General features: G+C 40.4%; 1 protein-coding gene across 17 annotated transcripts in view; it reads left to right on the top strand.

Annotated features, from left to right (window-relative positions):
• The window catches only part of BICD1 (BICD cargo adaptor 1), a 126,145-nt gene that overhangs the window by 42,102 nt on the left and 64,823 nt on the right, over positions 1 to 19,220 (top strand). For all 17 annotated transcript variants that reach the window (XR_013394412.1, XR_013394413.1, XM_077935091.1 and 14 more), the window contains exon 3: positions 16,266 to 16,478. Coding sequence is in view for 15 of the 17 variants with exons in the window: in XM_077935091.1 (XP_077791217.1) it covers positions 16,266 to 16,478 (213 nt within the window). In the remaining 2 variants the exon portion in view is untranslated. The remainder of the gene's footprint in view (positions 1 to 16,265; positions 16,479 to 19,220) is intronic.

The following is a 19,220-nucleotide window of genomic DNA, read 5'->3' as shown; positions in this document are numbered from 1 at the left end:
GACTCCAGCTCCCATCAGTCCCAGTCAGCATAGTTAGGGGTAATGGGAATTGTATTTTAGTAACACCTGAATGTTAGCCACATCTGACCAATGTGGCCTTCCTCTCATCCTTCTGATGCCTCCTACCTCTTCCACAAAGTCCTTGGTTCAGCCCCTCGTTATCATTCCCTCGTTATTCTGGCATTCCCTCCTCTCTCCCTGTTATATCCTTCTCTATTGAACTTTGGGGCAGCTGCTTAGGGCAGGGCCTGGATATCTTTTATGGTACTCTATGCAGTGTCATGTGCATTTATGGTGCATTAATAAAAATTAACAGTAACAAAATAATAATGTCCTTTCCAGCATTCATTGAGCAGCTGTTAAGAGTAGATACGGATTACTTTTCCCTTCTGGGATATATGCCTTTCACAATATTAGTAAGTACTTCTGAATACAAAACGGAGAACAAATTTTCTTACTGAATTACAACGAACAGTTACGTTGAGTGTTACCTTGTGTGAACTGAAGTACTGCATAACAAACAAGGATATTATGCTCTCAGATGACAGGATGAAAGGACATTAGTGAAATCAATATTCCATTAGAGATGCAGAGTCCATTAACAGTATGTCAATATGACAGATTATTTTCCATCAATGCTGACATCACAGTCCTATATACATTTTCCTGGATCTCCATGAGATAACTGTTCCCCTCACTTAGACCTGTTATTATGGTGTCTCTTGGAGAGGTGCACCACGCATTCCATGGATAGTTACCGTATTTTTCGCTCTATAACACGCACCCAACCATAACACGCACATAGTTTTTAGAGGAGGAAAATCCGTAGGCATGCCACCCGTAGGCATTCCCTCCATAACACGCACAGACATTTCCCCTTACTTTTTAGGAGGAAAAAAGTGAGTGTTATGGTGCAAAAAATACGGTAATCTTTTTCAGTCTGAGGGCTGCACTGAAAGTTAACCACCTTCCAAAGGTTAAATTCCAGAGGTGGGAATGGCCAATACACTCCCAATGCAAACAAACCCACACATGCTGTCTACACACTCACCACACATGCAGAAATAGTTCTCTCACTCACATACTCATTTTAGCTTTCCCTCTCTCTCTGAAGAGCCATGGGAGGAAGATGAAATGCTTGGTAGTTTATTGTTTAACTCTTATGAATAAACCATGTCCTTTGATTTGAACAACACACTAAGCCAAACCATAAGTTAGTGCAGTGCAGTGCAGCAACAAAACTCGCTACAATATGCTCACAAACAAAGCGGCTGAAATACGTTCACATGCTCACTCTATCCCGTGGTTTGGCATAGTGTGATATGTGAACCAGACCATAGTCTGACCTGGAATAAGACAGAGACCTATCTTCTCTTTACTGAAAGAAACAGAAGCTTTCTTACATGATCACACTGCTCCCCCCCCACAGAAGCTTTCTTACATGATCACACTGCTGTCATCAGGCCCCCACTCACTACAACCAGACAACGCTGCCATGACCAGTCACTGCCCTGTGCTAAATGTGTTACTCAACACTCAGCTTACATCCATGTTGCCGTTCTTGATTCCACACAATGCAATGTTGTCTGCTCCGGATGGGAGCCAAGTAGCACATAGACTACTGTGCAAAAGTGTTTGATGCAGCACTTTTATTTATCTACTGTGCAAAAGTGCTGCTTGATGAGGCACTTTTATTGATCTGTGCACACAAATATTTAGCTTATTTCTGCACACAAAGAGGAATGCACTGCAAGTTATACCACACCATACTCTGAAGGAGCAGAGGAAGTACAGTTACAGATTCACATACACAGAAAGATTTAAAACAACCAATCATGGCTTTCCATGGCATACACGGCCTTTTATGGCACATTACATTACCCAACTTCTTGGGCATGTGTATTGTCTTCAGGCAGTCTTCAGCCTAATCTTTGTGGGGTAAGCATGGACAACTGTTTGTATATTAATCCTTATGTCAAGAGAATCCAGTCAAGCAGTTTGTTTCTCTGTTAGGGATCCTGAATAAAAACAATACTAAGAAATACAAAGCAAAGCTCTTCTTTTAGCAATCAGACAGTTTTACCACAAACCATGGCCTTTTCCTGTTACTTTCTTCATACATACTGTCCCAGCGAAAACAAGCTAAAGAGCAATTCACAATAAAATTGATTCTTCTTCAACTTAAAAATTCTCACTAGCAGGAAGTACCTGGTGCTGCCTGGGAATAAAAAAAGGGGGGGTAATTTTTATATGAATTTTATATGGCTGTTGTAATGTGTTAGTTTTAGGGCTCTGCATGTACACACATGCACACACACACACAAACTGAGGGCTCCAACCTGACCTGTGGGACACCTGATCTTGTTCTGAATCAATTTGGGAGGGAGGCTGTTAAAGTTAAATTATGGTTTATTTGGTCCACCATCTTGATTCAACATAGTGTCTGACATCCAAACATGCACAAAAACTGCTTCGTCCACCTCAGGAACCTTCATTCTGAGCTGGTTGACAATATCTTCAGAGCATCTAAATTGGCACTGATTGGAAACGTTTCCCCAATTTTGGCATAGCTATGTCAAAGTGGGTGATGATATCCTCAGATTTATCCTAATCAGTGCTGTTTGGATGCTTAACACCGACTTGGATGAAGTCACACTGAAGTCATGTTTCAGTCCACCATCTTGATTCAAAATGGCACCTGGTATCCAAATGTAGATGAAGATTGCCACATCACCTTTGGGAGCCCTTGTGCTGGCACAGGTTGGAACCATCATGCCAGATTGGGATGGTTCTTTAGAGCCATACAAATTGGTACAATTTGGTTCCGTCACAACAAATTTGGCCCAGTCCCACCAAATGAGGTGATGATATCTTCAGAGGCATCCAAGTTGGACCCACCATGTCAAAAATTGGGCAAAGTCATGCCAAAGTCACATTTTGAACTGCCATCTTTATTCAAAATGGCAGCCGGCATCACAACATTGATGAAACTACTGCCTCCACCTCAGGAACTTTCATGCCAAGTTTAGTGATGATAAGAGAGGGATCTGAATGCAAAGACAGCAGACAGAAAGACAGACAAACCATTTGCCAAAATATAAAGATTAGAAAAATGAACATATATGTTAACGTGATGCATAATGTCAACCCATGATGTACTTGCAGGTGCACAACCCCCTTTTTTTTTTTTTTTGCCATTTGGTCTCAGGCTGTTCCATTTTATCTGTTTGCTTACATATAGACAGATGGCTTTTCTAACCTTCTCACTGGGATTCAGCTCATTAATTCATCCCATTTCTGTTGATTTGCTTTGTTAATAAAACAAGCAATAAGCACTAAGTTCAGACTCCTTGGTTCTGCCATGATTCTCATCAAATTCCTCCCTTAGGACTGCTCTGTCTACTGCCCAGATACTGCATTTCCATAGAGAGCAATTGCCCTTGCCTGTATATCCCAGTGCAGTACAGTGTCACCAGTTTTAGCAATTCAGCAGAACAATCTTAACCCTTTCCCAACTGAAATTAACATTTTTTTCCAAGATTGTTTCCTATATAAGAGGTCTAAAGTGGCATTTCTAGCTGAGGTTTAGCCTTTATCTGGCTTGCTTTGGAGATTTATTTTGTTTTCAAAACTATGGTGTAAGTTAACAAAACGTTTACATATGCTATTTACCAAAATTTAACAAAAGGGGAAAAAAACCCAAAATGTTTACATATGTAACATGTATTTCTGTATAAAAGTCATCACTCCCTGCATATTATATGACCTTTAAAAATGGTAATTGCTATGTGGCAATACACATGTTATGATTCATGTGGAGCAATTTCCCACATCAGTCTTGATATTTCTCTGTCTTTCAAACACAGGATATACAGCAATAATTCAGCTATATGAACAATCTATCCAGTAATATTCAACCTTTATAGAAGCAGGATGCACTTCCAATTACACCATGTAACATGGAACTACTTTTACTGTTTTAAACTTACATGTATATTTTAGAGCCTAGAGACAAAAAGGGCTCCTGTCGTGGGTGGAGCAGAGGGGGGCAGCTGACTCCCCAGAACAAGTAATACTTAACTAACTGACCAATCACGTTGGTTCTGTCCCCCTAACAAAAGTCCTGGTTAAGCCCACGTCTCCTGTATATTTTAGAAGTTACATAGAAGAAACATCTTGGCATTTCTCCTTGAAGTGAAAAGTGGTATATTAATTTCTTTAAGAATAAAAACAAGAATAATAATCTGTTGTGCAGGGCCAGGGGCAGTGCATCCTGTTTTGCCATTTTCTTAAAAGAAGAAACTTCATTAATTTTTGAAACAAGGACAAAATATGAACAACATGAAAGATGCTGTTACAAGGGGGGATAGAATGGATTAGAGGGAAGGGAAGAAAATAACATCCTAAATTCATGTAATACATCTTTTATAATCACAATCTGAGGCATCCAGAAATCAGTTTAGCCTAATCTTCTAAAATACATCCTCTCCAAGCTTCCCCCCTCACTCCCCTTCCCCAATGCTGCAGCGGCTGTCTGTCTCCCAAGTTGGCCTAAGAAGGGGCTCCTGCCTTTGCCATGGCTGTCGGCACCACAAACCTGCCTTCTTTTTTGCTTTACACCTAGTGATGCAGGGATACATTTTTTTATTTATACATACATTTACATATTCTTTTTGTGCATATATATAGGGAGAAAGAGAGATCAAGAACAAGAGAGCTAGAGGGACAGCATCTTTATTTAAATGTTCTACTTTTTTATGTCATCTCTCGCTATATTTGGAGTAGATTCTATTTTTAAGTATATGCCGTTGGAACCCATCCCTTACTTCTGCGAGGAAACACTTCAGATCAGAAATCTTTTGAACGCACAGTAGAAGTGTTCTGCCAAAAGTAGGGTTTCTTTTCCAGATCCGTACACAATTAACACGGATGTGGTGAAGGATAAAGATTTTATGCAACAGCTAAGAGAAACTATAGAGCAAGATTAATTATGCTTATGTCCCTTCTGTTTTTTTGAGAACCCCTCAGAGAATGACAACAGACAGACCCTTAAAGATGGAGCTCACTGATACGCAACAGCTTTGGTCTGTGATAAGGTTCTGTCTTATATACTATTATGTTCACATTGATCACACCTGCTATATGGATTATACTTCAGTGACCCTGACATACCACATTCAAACATTCTTGCAAGCGTGAAGGATTGCTTTATATATGGCAAGTGGCCAACAAAGATAACTTCTAAAACTATCCAGATATCCTCTACCAGGTGATACCATGAGACACAAGCTGTACCATTTCAGCATGTAGCTAGCTAACTTTTAGAGAATAATATGCGATAAAAACATAATTAACTACTATTAATAAATAAGATACAATATTCATAAGTTGAATAGCTCGTTCACTGCTAGCACTCTTTCATCAGGTACTGATGAGATGGCAGCAGGGGGAGAATTTCCTTTGAGGTCCAAACTCCCTTACTTGAGTACTGTTACTTTTAGGAGTCCAACAGTATCTGTTGCAGGAGGCTGTTAGCTAGTTTTAACTTACTTTTTTTTAATTGATCACACTTACTTATTGATTAAAACTTGTGGTCATGATAGCATTTTCTCCCAAGATACTTGTTAAAGAAGTTATAGTGTAAATCATTTACAAGAAAATCCAGCTCCTAAAAAGTCAGAGTTGTTTTCAGCATAGCACTACGTTGAGCATTCCATCAGAACATGGATTTCTCACAGCAGAACATTCTTCTCATCTCCCTCTCTGCCTTCCTGGTCTGTTCTGGGCTTTCTCCAGAAGTATGCAAGGCTCACTTGGGGGGAGGAGGTGGGGATGAATCCCCTTGTGCTACCACAAAAAATAATTAAATACTGCCCTCAGTTTTTCATTGACAAACAAAAAGCTGCTTTGGTGTGATGTGCTTTGTTAGTCAGTGTACAGTGGCAGGTAGTTTCGCTGGTTACAGTCCCATGCCTAGAAAGCATGGGTCTGAGCAGTTTTCCCCTTGACCTGCACTTTCTAGGCTTGATCCATGCGGTTTTGCCCTTGCTCTGCTCCTTTCTAAGGGAAAACCCGCTCTTTAGCTCTAAATTGGAACAAATCACAGTCCACAGAAAAGCTGAATCCTCCTTCCATCGAACACTGGTGGGCGGTAAGGAAATTTTACCATCAAGAAAGGTTGACTACCCCTGGTCTACAGTATATTCTTGGTTCTATGATTAAGGCTAAAATGAGACTGAAAATTAATATGTTCAGGAATATTAGAGGATCACATCTGACCTGTTTACAAGGCTTTGGGACGTGGTAAAAGGCATTGTAAAGCAATGAAGATTATCTTTGCCCATGGAATTAAAACATAATAATTCATTTCTATGCCCCAAGAAGCTGAGATAGATAAATCCTAAGCATCACTACATAAAGGATGCTGGTTGTCTGTTCTTAGACTAATCCTGACAAATGTCTGTTGGCTGAAGTAGTGAGGGAAAGCTTTTTATTTGCGCAGTAGATTAAAACAGAAGCCCCTTTGTCAAGAACCAAATTGTTTTGAGTGTCTTGAAATATAACAAATACCTCCCCCTGAACTGGGGGAGCTGATGTGTCTTCAAGTGTTCCCTTGAGCTGGGACAAGTCCACATTCATTTAATGCTTTGCTGCTGGTACTTCCTCTCCCCTCATCCCTGTCTGGCGCATCTGATGCCACAGAATGGCTGTTGAAAGCTCTGTTGAGAATGGGAAGGTGTCTCTTGCTTCTTTGAGTAAAATAATCGGAAGCTTTCATGCTGGTATCTTGTGTTTCTGGTAAGTCAGAGTTGCACTGACATTAGTAGGTGGCAGGGAGGGTTCAGTATATGCTGTCATACAAATATCATGGAAGGGCTGTAGCTCAGTGAGTGGTAGAGCATCTGTCTTGCAAGCAGAAGGTCTCGGATTCATTCCTTGCCATCTCCAGGTAAGGCTGGTAAAGACTCCTATATGAAATCCTGGGAAGATGGTGGCAGTCAGCGTAGGCAATACTGAGCTACACAATCCAATAGTCTGGCTTGATATAAGACTGCTTTTTATGTACACTGGGGCAGCTTTGTGCAAGTTGTTTATTCTAGTTATTGTGCAGTTCAGAGTGAGCGATGGGGTCCCAGATAATGGACATGCTTAGCCTAGATCAGGAATTTCCAAACTGTATGCGGGGCACACTAGTGCGCTATGGGAAGACTGATACTGTACAAGAAGAAATAAGTTTAATTATTGATAGTCAACATTCATCAAAGATGTTCCTGTTGGCTCTTTCTAAAAAATAAATAAATCTATCAGCAAATTGTCCTGCCACATCTCTGTATCAGCTGCGATTGGATCATTCATTCACTTCTGATATGAATTTGCAGTAGAATTATCTGCCTCAGAGGTAGAGAAAGTGGTGAAATTGTGCTTCTCTTGTCAGCTGTTTGGCCTTCCCCATCATGTTGTCAACTCTAGCTGTTCATAAATGATAGGTTAATAATGATGTTGTCATACATTAAAGTGTCACTTATAAAGAATGTGATCTGTATAGGCTGTAAGGGCATGTAGTGAATGCTGATCTCTGCCATGTTTGACTGTGGAAACGTACCAAAGAATCAGCATAGACTCCAGTTCATTAAGCAATTTAGCAGAGGAAGCACTTAAGATTGAGGCTACTAGTTGGGTGCTTTAATTCTCACCCGAAGATAACTGAAATACTAAGCCTTTGTATCAGCTTTTTATTTCTAGTAGTGACTGCAAAAGTAGAACAATCAAGATTGTTGGGTTGAAATAAACGACAGACGAGTAGCAAGTGTCATCTGGGAGGCACTTCTCGAGCAAGTCTCAAGGAGTCTCTTTTATTTAATATTACAGCATTGCCACGTATGCACTGGTTGCTGATTGGTTAACACAAATACAAAGCAAAGGTTACATATAGGCATTAATCACCAATAGATTAAAGGCTGGGAAAGGGAGCACAGAACTAGACAGGCATGAAAACCTCCTAATTAAAGTATAACTAGTGATTAATATATCAAGACTTAAACAATTACATTCCAGTAGATGTAGATGCATTAAGAACAGGTCAGAGTATAATGTTTTCATGAACTCAAACTGAACTGAACATTCTGGGATGATGAGGGAATGTCTTAGTATAAGAACGGTTTGTGCAGCATCATGTACAGAAGCAAAGCTTCCCATCATGCCACAGTCATGTGCAGAAGCAAATATTCCTATCACAAGATTATAAAAAAGCTTCACAGAGGTGTCAGTAAATGTGCACTGGCTGCCTTGAGTAAGATAAAATAAAGGTAAATGATCCCTGGACAGTTGAGTCCAGTCAAAGGCAACTGGGGTGCGGTGTGCATCTCGCTTCAGGCCGAGGGAGCCGGCATTTCTCCACAGACAGCTTTCTGGGTCATGTGGCCAGTAGGGAGGTATGACCCAACACAGATCCTTTGTAGTTGCATCTGGTGATATATAGGGCCAGCAGTGAAGATTTGTAATGCACACAATGAACAGGTATTTGAGTTCATGTGTAAAGCATATAATATGTGAAGAACCTATTGTTTTATAGCACATTTAGTCACGTTAAATAACTGTTGTTTACAGGTCTAGTTTACAGCTGATGGGTATCAAACCGTCCTTGAGTTAGGAACTTCCCCTGCATGCGAAGCCCACAGTAGCTTGGATTTGTTTTTCTTTTCTCCTTTTGTTTTCTATAATACATGCTCTTATTAAAAGACCCCAGGATTAAGGAACTCACAAATAACCTTCTGGCCAGGTTTCCGGAAACTGGTAATGAAAGACTGCTGGCATAGGTAATGCTAGATATGACATATGAGACTATTAAATTTTATAAATAATTAAACACAAAGCTTGTTACATGCAGTAATAAATAAAAAACGAAACATGAAGGTAGGATGTGTTATGACAAGGAAAGTGAGGAAGGAAGAAGATCTGTTTTTGGTCTTTCTTTTAATTGCCACATCACTATTCTTTAAATAGCATGTGCCTTAGCTTGATACTATTTAGCTTGATTTTATTTATCAATCAGGAATGAGTATTGCATTAGGAAAAATAAGTAATAAAAATGGTTTTGATACATACTGATAATAGAAAAGCATGCACAGAGCGAGAAGCACAAAATTAGTGCTTCCATTTCTAAAATTGTCTGGAACATAGACAATTTAGTAGTGGAGATTCTAAATTAATTTAGTAGTGGAGTTTCTAAATTAATTGCACAGTTCTTACAGAAGCAGAAAACCAATGGTAAGCAGAAAAACGTGTTTTCTAGGTGCTCAGCATATGTTGATGAAGGGAAGTTTTCTCTCTATGCATAACTGTGGCATTCTGGGAAATCTTGCTATAAGAAGTACTGCTTCTTTTCTCTAGCATTCTGGGAAGCCTCGCTTATAATCCCCTCTCTTTGCTTATAATCTTTTCTCTCCTTGCTGCAAACTGTGCGAACCTGTTCCAGGCACCAAGACATTCCAAATACCAAAGATGTTCCCTCATGTGCTCAGTTCATCTGAAGTTCATGCTTACATGTTCTCAATTATATTCTTTCATGTTATGATCAATCATTAGTAATTCCTTTAGTCAATCTTTAGTTATAATTTGATTAGGAGCTTTCATACCTGTCTAGCTCTAGCTCGTTTCTCAGCCTTTGATGTGTTGGAGATTAATGTACTTATGTAATCCCGCCTTGTACTTATGCTACCCAATCAGCAATGAGTTTCTTTGTCTTTGTATCAACCAATCAGCCACCAGCACACCTGTCGCAATGCTTGTTAATACTCAATAAAAGAGAGACGCCTGGGGTTGCCCAGACAGAGACGCCTATCAGGACATCTACTACTCGTCTGTCTGACTCTCATTCCTACATGTTGCTATGTTAGCATTTTAGTTTTTAATAAAAGAGCATTGCTTGGTGGGCTGTTTTCAAAATAAAGCCTATGTAGCAAATTTGCACGAGCTTCAGATGGATTCCAAAATGTACATGGACTGGATTTTGCATGTACCATCTCTTCCATTTTACTTGCTGGTCATCTGAGGGATAATGGGCAGGGATTCACTCCCAGAATTTTTGGGGGGGATTGGGGCGAATCAAAAATGTTTCAAAAATAATTTGAAAGCTTGAATACTTTTACCAGGAGAGTAAAGCCCAATAAGTGCTGCATGTATACATATCAGTGGTATACAGCTAACATTGGGCAAATGTTGTCCCAAAAGTGGGGAAAAGGAAGACCCAGGTAACTACTGACCGATGAACTTAATATCGTTATCAGGGAAGGTCCTAGAACAGATAATTCAACAGTGAGCATTTAAGAAAGGATGCTATAATTACTAAGACCCAGCATGGGTTTCTCAAAAATAAGTCATGTCAGAATAATCTGATTTCTTTTTTTGATGGAATGACAAACTTGGTGGATCAGGGAAATGCTGTGGACATAGTGTATCCTGATTTCAGTAAAGCTTTTGACAAAGTCCCCCATGATACTCTTATGCACATTAAGTGATGTGTGAACATGGCCAGTGTCTACTACCATTTCAACTTTCCAGTTCAATTATTTTCTAAAATAAATTTTCTTGCTATATTTTCTTGCTATATCAAGAAGACAGTGTTTTATGCACCATTTTTTTCCAAAGTAAAAAAAAGGTTAAAATGAAAATGCAGCAAATCAACATATGCAGCTAATCAGTAAGTGTGAGAGAGTGTGCTTCATGTTTGTAGTGGTGCCAGTTTCAAATAAGCTTTTTTGAAGATAAGGAATATTTTAAGTAGCATTTTTCCATTACTAATTTTATGCACTTGAAAATAGTATTTAGAATTCCGCTCCACCCACCCAATATCCCACAGCTGCTTTGAATAAATGGACTGCTGCCATGGGCGGGAGACATCCAAGATTGTGTAGTTATGTGGCAACTATTACAAATAAGCTTGCTAAAGTTAAATTTGTATTCAGAGCTGCTGATTTTTATATGCAAAATGCTCGTCAGATTGACAGGTGGGAAGAGGACCCATATAACACCTGGCATAAACCTCTTTTTCCCCTGCCCAGCACAGGAGGAAAGTGAGCAAGCTGAGCAGGGAGAAAGTACCGTAGTCTCTCTGCCTATGGTCTGGCATCTGTCTGTATTGCTGTGCTGAAACAGAAGAAAGAAAAACCATCCCCCCCCCTAATTTATAGAATAGTCACGATGGTTTCAGTGTTTGTTTGGTTTGGTTTTTTTAATAGGAATTATATAGATTCCTAAAGGAGTAACCATGTTAGAATTTTTCAGGAAAAGACTCCCTCTTCCCTAAAATATACACTTGTACATGAGAATATTTAATGTATGCATTTAATGATGAGGAGCAGATGGGGTTCATCAAGCTGGGAAGGCAGCCCATCTAGGAGAAGAAAAACTCTGATCTGAAACCTCCACTACATTGCAGAATATTTTTGGGAAAAGAAAAGACTAAGGAGTAAATCCTACACAAATCCAGAGTGGAGTCCCTAAGATGGTTGAATGGCGCCTTGTACGTCTCCTTCCAGCAACTCCTGCAGCCAAGCTGTTTTGCTCTGCTTTCCTTTGGACCACATCAGCGAGGCCAAGGGCATCTGGGCAACTCAGGATACACCGGGCTTGTACCCAGGGAGGTCACTTTGGTGCTGCTAATGCAGCAATTTGACTTCATCCTCAGAGGCACACTGCATTGTCTATCAAGACAAACAGATGCCAACAACAAGAAGCAACTGATGAAGTGGACTGTCCCGTTCGCAAAAGCCTATGCCATAATAAATGGGCTCATGGTTTGCCTACTACTTTTTGCTAAGTTATAGAACAAAGCTTGGCTAGAGCTTGCAGTTTGTCTGAAGGAAGACAAGCCAGGAGCCAGGGTCTGACAACAAGTGGCACTTAAAAGCACCACAAGGGGCTCTTGCAAGCTGCGTGTGATGCTTTGAAGTCCTGACGTCACTGTGTCAGATTTGACACCACTGTGTCAGATTTGACATCATTGTGTCAAAGCCCCACTTCCTGTCAAATTTGGTTCATGGGAGATAATGACCTGCTGGCTAGATCATATTTCCTACTTCTGCAATAAGCCATGATTTGACCTATTGTTGCATACAAACCAGGTCATTGAGAAGCTCATTGTTGGATATGAGCATTATCTGGTGAGCAGCTTGAATGGCTTTTCTGTGCTTTGTTAAAGTTTGCATTTATCATGTTATGTTGTATTTGTAGTCCAACCATCTATTTCTCTTACATACTAGCAGTGGCATAGCGTGGGGGGTGCAGGGGGTGCCGGCCGCACCGGGCGCAACATCTGGGGTTAGGGCAAATCCACAGGTTAGGGGGCGCAAATCCACGGGTTAGGGGGCGCAAATCCACGGGTTAGGGGGCGCAAATTACTTGCCTTGCCCCGGGTGCTGACAACCCACGCTATGCCACTGCATACTAGGAGGATATTTTGCTATGAAAAGAAAATCTATAACTCATCTTGGACTAATAGATTTGTTCCCAGCAGAATATAAGAATTTCTGTTTGTCACAAAGGTAGATACTTTCTTTCCCTTAACAGGAAAGAAAGTATCTACCTGGAATAACAAGTATCTGCTGGAATAACAGCCATTCTGGGAAGCCAGATATGTCATTCAAATGCTTCCCATGCTTTTTAGAATATATTGGCATGAATCCCAGATAGAGTTATCTGTTATAGTTTTGGTAACCTGCGTTGGTAAGCTCAAGACTGGAATACTGCTATGCTCTCTATGTGACACTTGCCTTGGGGCTGCTCTGGGCATTCCAGATTGTGCTGAATTCAGAGAGTAGACTTCTGATGGGGGGCAGATGACTGACAGCTTGTGACACCTTTGCTGCCCATATGCTGCTGGACCAAGTTTAAAGCTCTTGTGTTGATATGAAAAGCCCCAAACAATTTGGATCCAGTATACTTTAAGGATTGCCTGAGTCCTAGTATCCCAACTCAGTCACCGAGGTCATCCAGAGCACTAGTGCTAGTTTCCCCCCACGTTAGAGGCCAACTATGTCAATGGTCCCATACTGTGGCGTACTCTTCCATCAGACATGCTCGCTTTTGACATTCACATGTCCTTTGAATTAATTTTTATGCCAAAAGGCCTGGCCAGTTCTTGATTGTCCATTTATTTTAAAGATTATTTTGTACTGTGTTTTAATAGCGTATTATGTTTTATTGCATGCTTATTGTTCTGTACTGCCTTGCTGTTTTATGATATGGTGGTATACACTTTGGATAAACAAACCATGGTCTAGCATGTTGTGTGATCCATGGCAATGTGACATTTTGAACAGAGGTCTACTTTGAGACAATATTGAAATGTGAACAGTGAAGATTTATATGTTGGACTTTCAAATAAAGAGCAATTTTACTTTATTCATAATATTTAGAAACATTAATGTTATTTTTGTAGCCTTCTTTCCTCTGCCAATTCTCTTTTCTAACTTTCACATAAAACTTCCTTTAGCGATTTGATCATAAATGTAAGGACATGTTTCCCCATTAAACCTTTGCATGCTAATAGTTAATGGTTTAACTGTTTGGCAAAAATCCAGCTCTTTTGCATGAATATTGTTATGCTCTCAGAATATGGATATTTCTTATACCCTTGATATGTGTGCATGCATAATCTCTAGCATTATTGAGAGGTATTTGGCAGACACGAAGAAAAAGCCACTCTAGCAGTTCAGTGGTACTCTAGTAGTTACATATTCAAAAGGCAATATGCATTAAAACTAGTGTTTAAAGGAAAAATGATATATTCACTTTCATTTCTCTTTAACTCATCCTTCATACAGTTTTCATTATGCTATATATCAAGCAGCAGGAAAAAGTACAGGGATATTTTTTTAAGCACGTGTAACAGGAACTCACTAAGTTGTGACTTGAATGTATTTTTTTTGTGAAACAGTAAAATCATTTATTATTCATAGCTGTCAACCAGTTAAATCCATCCGGTCACTCAGTTGTTGTACTTAGGCTAGAAAGCTGGTGACTATGGTACCAGCACATTGCTGGAGAACATGCTGCAACAGCACCATTGCAGGGACAACCCAGCAGCCTGGGAGGTAGATATAGTAGCTTAATTATATTGATTAAAATTAAGAGAATTACTCAGCATATTGTCTGTAAACCTACTCATATGAGCTACTGCACCATTAAATAAATGTAGGGTAAGATGCTGTGGTGGTGTTCTGCGGTATCTTACTTGTGTCACAAGCCTTATTAGGACTTTGCACTCGTGTTGGCACTGCTACAGAAGCGACAGCTACTATTGCTGGCAGACAGGCATCATGCAAAGCTATCAGACGATACAGAACTGGGATGTCACCACAGTGTGTCTAGGGATTAATTAACTGAGGTGCATCTTAACAGTGTTTCGGTCAATAAAGACCCAGCTCTGTACCTGATATTAAGGTGCCCAGTTACAAACATTCATAGTTGTTGACATCCATCTGTCTGGGAGACAATGGAGGAGTTCGCCTTTGGAGGTGAAGTCAAACAGTTGGGAGGATACAGTGCCTGCTGTGGCTGTAGAGACCAATATGGGAGATACTGTTGCAGCTGGGGCAGATGAAGGTATTCTCCCATGGATCATTCTGTCCTGTCTGCTCAATAATTACCCCGGTCAGGAGCAACCACTAAGCATCAGGTTCTTTCGATTCTCAGTAAATGGAGGACAACAAACCTTTAAATAGCAGAAGCAAACTTTATTAATTACTAAAATAATAAGCACAGAAACAGGTGCTGATATACAAAGTAAAGATAATTAAAGGATATAACGGAATACTTAAAGATAAAATTGCAAAGCTAGCTCAGCCATGCGTCATTCCTGCCATGGGGGACCCCATCTACAACGGCTGATGGCACCCCTTATCAGGCCAGTGTGAGGTGCCAGATGCTCCTGGAAAGCCCATGGCCGAAGTACCATTGAATTGCTGGAGCTGGGGCCTTATATAGTGTCTGCAGAAGCCCTCTGGCAATATTACATAGTCTTCGATACAAATGTTAATGATGTCATGCAGAGTTCAGCCAACAGCTGTCTTTGAATGAGCTAGTTCCTTTGTTCTCATGCTTCTTATCTCTGCCTTACTTTATGCTGGCTATGCATAGATCATAGCATATAAGATTAATGCCTAAGAATAACAGTTAAGTTTAAACAGGAGCACCACCATCTGATGCCTCTTCCCTGGCACTACACATTCTTCCTCTGGTCACTGCTATGGATGAACAACTTGAAATCAACATTAAAAGTCCCAGTTGTGTTGAAATTTAACAATTTTAGTAAGTTAGTTTTAACACTCAAGTGTCTTCTGGAAATACCAACAGCAGACCCACCAAGTGTCCCTATTTTCCAGGGACACCCCTAATTTAGAGAAGCAGTCGCAGTTTCTGATTTGATCCCAGAATGTCCCGCTTTTCCTTAGGATGCTCCTATTTTCATTGGAGAAATGTTGGAGATTATGGAGTTATCCAACCCTTGAGCTGTCTGAAAGCAATCCTGTATAGGGAAGTTTTTTAAATGTTTAATGTTTACTACTACTATTACAACATTGCTTTCCACCCATCACATATGTAGGTGAAAAACATATTTATGAATGTGTGTGTGTGTGTGTGTGTGTGTGTGTTTTCAAACCATATGATGTTTGTAAATGTTGTAGAGGGGCATGTTTCAAAGAGAATCGACCTGATTTTTGTAAGATATCCAGAACTTAGTTTCCATCTTGGTGTAATCTAGTTCTGCAACTGTGATAGATTTTAATTGTTTTCATTGTTATTATTGTTTATGAAAAATCTGTTTTGCAGTTATTCAGTTAATAGTGTTTGCTTGGGGAATCTCTTACACCTGTTTAAGAAACATACATATTTTCAATCTGTAATTAATTGATCACACTGATTTGTATGGGATATCTTTTGCTTAGCTTCTGCTATTGATCATTTATGTGGTTTATGTCTTACCCTTCCTTACAAGGTGCTCAAGGTGGGAGATAGGCTAGGCTAAGAGATAGGGACTAGGCCAGTGTTATCAAGTGAGCTTCATAGCTGAGTGCAGATTTGAACCTGAGTCTGACCAGCACTAATCCAGCATTCTAACTTCTACGAATATTCAGATTTTTTTCTTATTTCTAATGACAGTAGCATTTTATATAGTGACAGTTAGTCTCTCAAATTATACAGCACATCCCTAATGACATATTTATATTTTTTCATTTCAATAGTCCTTTTTTTTACTCTTGCAGGCATTTGGACAGTCATTCTCCGTACACCGCAAAGTAGCTGAAGATGGTGAGACACGTGAGGAGACACTCCTCCAGGAGTCTGCATCCAAGGAAGCCTATTACCTAGGGAAGATTTTGGAAATGCAGAATGAATTGAAACAAAGTAGGGCTGTTGTTACCAACGTTCAGGCAGAGAATGAACGACTGACGGCGATTGTGCACGACTTAAAAGAGGTAAATCCGGTTAAAAAGTGGTGTGAGATGTAGACTGGATTCTAATTACAGTTTGTTTAAAATGTAGCATTGTATTTCCATTTTTAGGCCAATTAAAAGTAGTCACAGGTTTGTTTAGATTCCATCTGAATGAAGACAATGCTATGCCAAACTAGATCAATTCATGACTTAATCTCTTTAAGCAGAATACCACAACATTTTAGCAATAAGCAGATAGGTAAAGGTAAAGGACCCTTGGATGGTTAAGTCCAGTCAAAGGCGACTATGGGGTGCAGCGCTCATCTCACTTTTCAGGCCGAGAGTGCCGGCATTTGTCCACAGACAGCTTTCCGGGTCATGTGGCCAGCATGACTAAACTGTTTCTGGCACAACGGGACACTGTGACGAGTGGCTGAGCGCACAGAAACATCGTTTTACCTTTCCATCGCAGCAATACCTATTTATCTACTTGCACTGGAGTGCTTTCAAACTGCTGGGTTGGCAGAAGCTGGGACAGAGCAATGGACCACCATTGAGCGGATTCAAAATACCAACCTTCTGATCAGCAAGCCCAAGAGGCTCAGTGGTTTGGACCACAGTGCCACCTGTGTCCCTGTTAATAAGCAGATAATAAAAGCGCACACAAAGGATTTCCCCTCTCCCCTATGTTGGTCATGTGCTGTCCCTCTGGTTTAGACAGGTGGTCAGTCCCTTTACCCTAGTGGAAGAGAACAAAGATGAATCAAGTCTCCAGACAATCAAGGCCATGTCTGCTGTTTGGTTTTGCAGAGAGCAGAGTCAAATACTCATGCTGGTACTTGCAGGTTTTCTTTATGCTTTCTGTGTGTGCTTGTCCACTTCCTTGGTGCTCTGATCTGGCTCCAGTCCAGGCTCATTTTTATGGGCAACCCATCACACACATTGACCAGTATAAAGGTGTATAAAGCTCAGCAGCAATTTCCTCTAGCAGCAGTTCTCACAAGTGTCTTTGTACATGAAGTGGCTGTGTAGGTGTGGCCAACCTGGATGCCCGAGACATGACAATAGACACACTTTTTCATTTTCCATGTTACAACAAGCATACAAATTATTTGCACAATAGCTAAATCATCCAAGTTGTGGTTAGTTCCCTCTTTTCCAAGATGTATTAGACTTCTGCTTCATCATAGCTTTGATCTAAATCCCAGCCTTGCAGGTGTTTTTTGAGAAATAAATAGATGCTGGAAATTCCAGTCATGAAACATCTAGTTTGGTCCTCAAAAAATGGTTGAGATTGTTACGGCTAAATCTGGGTGCGGGGCTACTCTGCCACCCAGCTCGTCGGACTAAGTAAGTCCGCGGGTCCCTGCGGAAGAAAATGAGCTCAGCCAGACAGGAGCAAACTGCAGAAGATCCAAGTTTATTGCGCAACAGGTTCAAGACGAGATTGAACAGCGAGAAAGGGGTGACATGGACTTTTGAAACTCCCTCCATGTCCCAGAATACAGTGCAAAATACATCCCAGTTACGTCATGAATACATTAAGGAAAGGTTGGGTTACACAGATTACATCATGAATACATTAAGGAGAGGTTGGGTTACACCGGATTAACATATGGAGGAGGGAGGGGGGAATATGCAGAGCTGGAGATATGCGCAGATAAGCGCTTCCTGAGTGCCGGTGATGGGAAGACAATGGTCCATGTATGCATAGTCTGTCACCTGGCATTGCCCGGAGAAAAGGTTTGGCAGAGTGATTTGACAGTATATTGTAGCGAAGAAGGTGAAGAAGACATGCCCCCCCCCCTTCCGTAACAAGATCAAGTCCATTTTTATGTTATGCTAGCCCTTGCATTGAGAGCAAAATCAGAACCTGTGGCCTATCACTCGAGTCACCGCTTATGCTCCCACAATTGGAAGCATTTCAGACAATCAAGTGCAGAATCCTAGATGTTGAATTCCAAACCCTTTGCAGTGCAGCCAACAAAACCTGTTCCCTATTGGGGTTGGGAATTCCACCCTCATTTGGCCAGGACACTCCATATTTACACCAGCTTTATGCTCCCCACCTACACAGAGCTCTTTCCCTCACAATATTTAATGTTTTACCACCTGCAGTTTTGCAAGGTAGATTCTTGAAAATCCCATAATCTGAAAGATACTGCCGTTGTGGCACAAAACAGGTCAAAACCATCACACACGTTTTATTTTATTGTCCATTTTATGCAAAAATATATTTTTGGCCCTCTTATTGAAGGATGGGATTTATTGCACTGATTCTTCCAGAGTGTCTCATCTGCTGAACAATTGTAGTAATGACATTGTGGAGAATGTGACAAGACTTTTGAGCGATGCTATGAAATTTCCTCATGATGTCTGGCCAGTTTTATCCTAAAGTATCTCCTATGTTTTGTTAACTGTGCTTTGTTCTGATCCATGTATATGATGCACTTTTTTATACCAATAAAGGAGGTTGGTTGGTTGGTTGGTTGGTTGGTTGGTTGGTTATGCTAGCCCCTGTTCTTTCTCAGATCAGAATTCTTCTATAGTCAAATGTTTATTTTCTTCAGAAATATTTTTTTCACCAGAAAATTCAGTGCCTCATCTGCATTGAGTGTTTTTCACTGTTTCTCAAAGTGCCTTAAGCAGTTAGTTCTTTAACATATTGGTTGCATCATTTCTTGCAGTTGAGGAAGCTGCCTTTTCTCCCTCAAAGGTCAATTAACTTAGCTGGAAGCCTTCCTGCCTACTTGCTTTTAATGAATGATCCTTTGTTTATTGGCT

Source organism: Podarcis muralis, chromosome 10, assembly GCF_964188315.1.
Source record: "Podarcis muralis chromosome 10, rPodMur119.hap1.1, whole genome shotgun sequence".
NCBI classification, from domain to species: Eukaryota; Metazoa; Chordata; class Lepidosauria; order Squamata; family Lacertidae; genus Podarcis; species Podarcis muralis.
The sequence above is the reverse complement of the archived record's forward strand: the minus strand, read 5'-3'. Positions and strand labels throughout refer to the sequence as shown.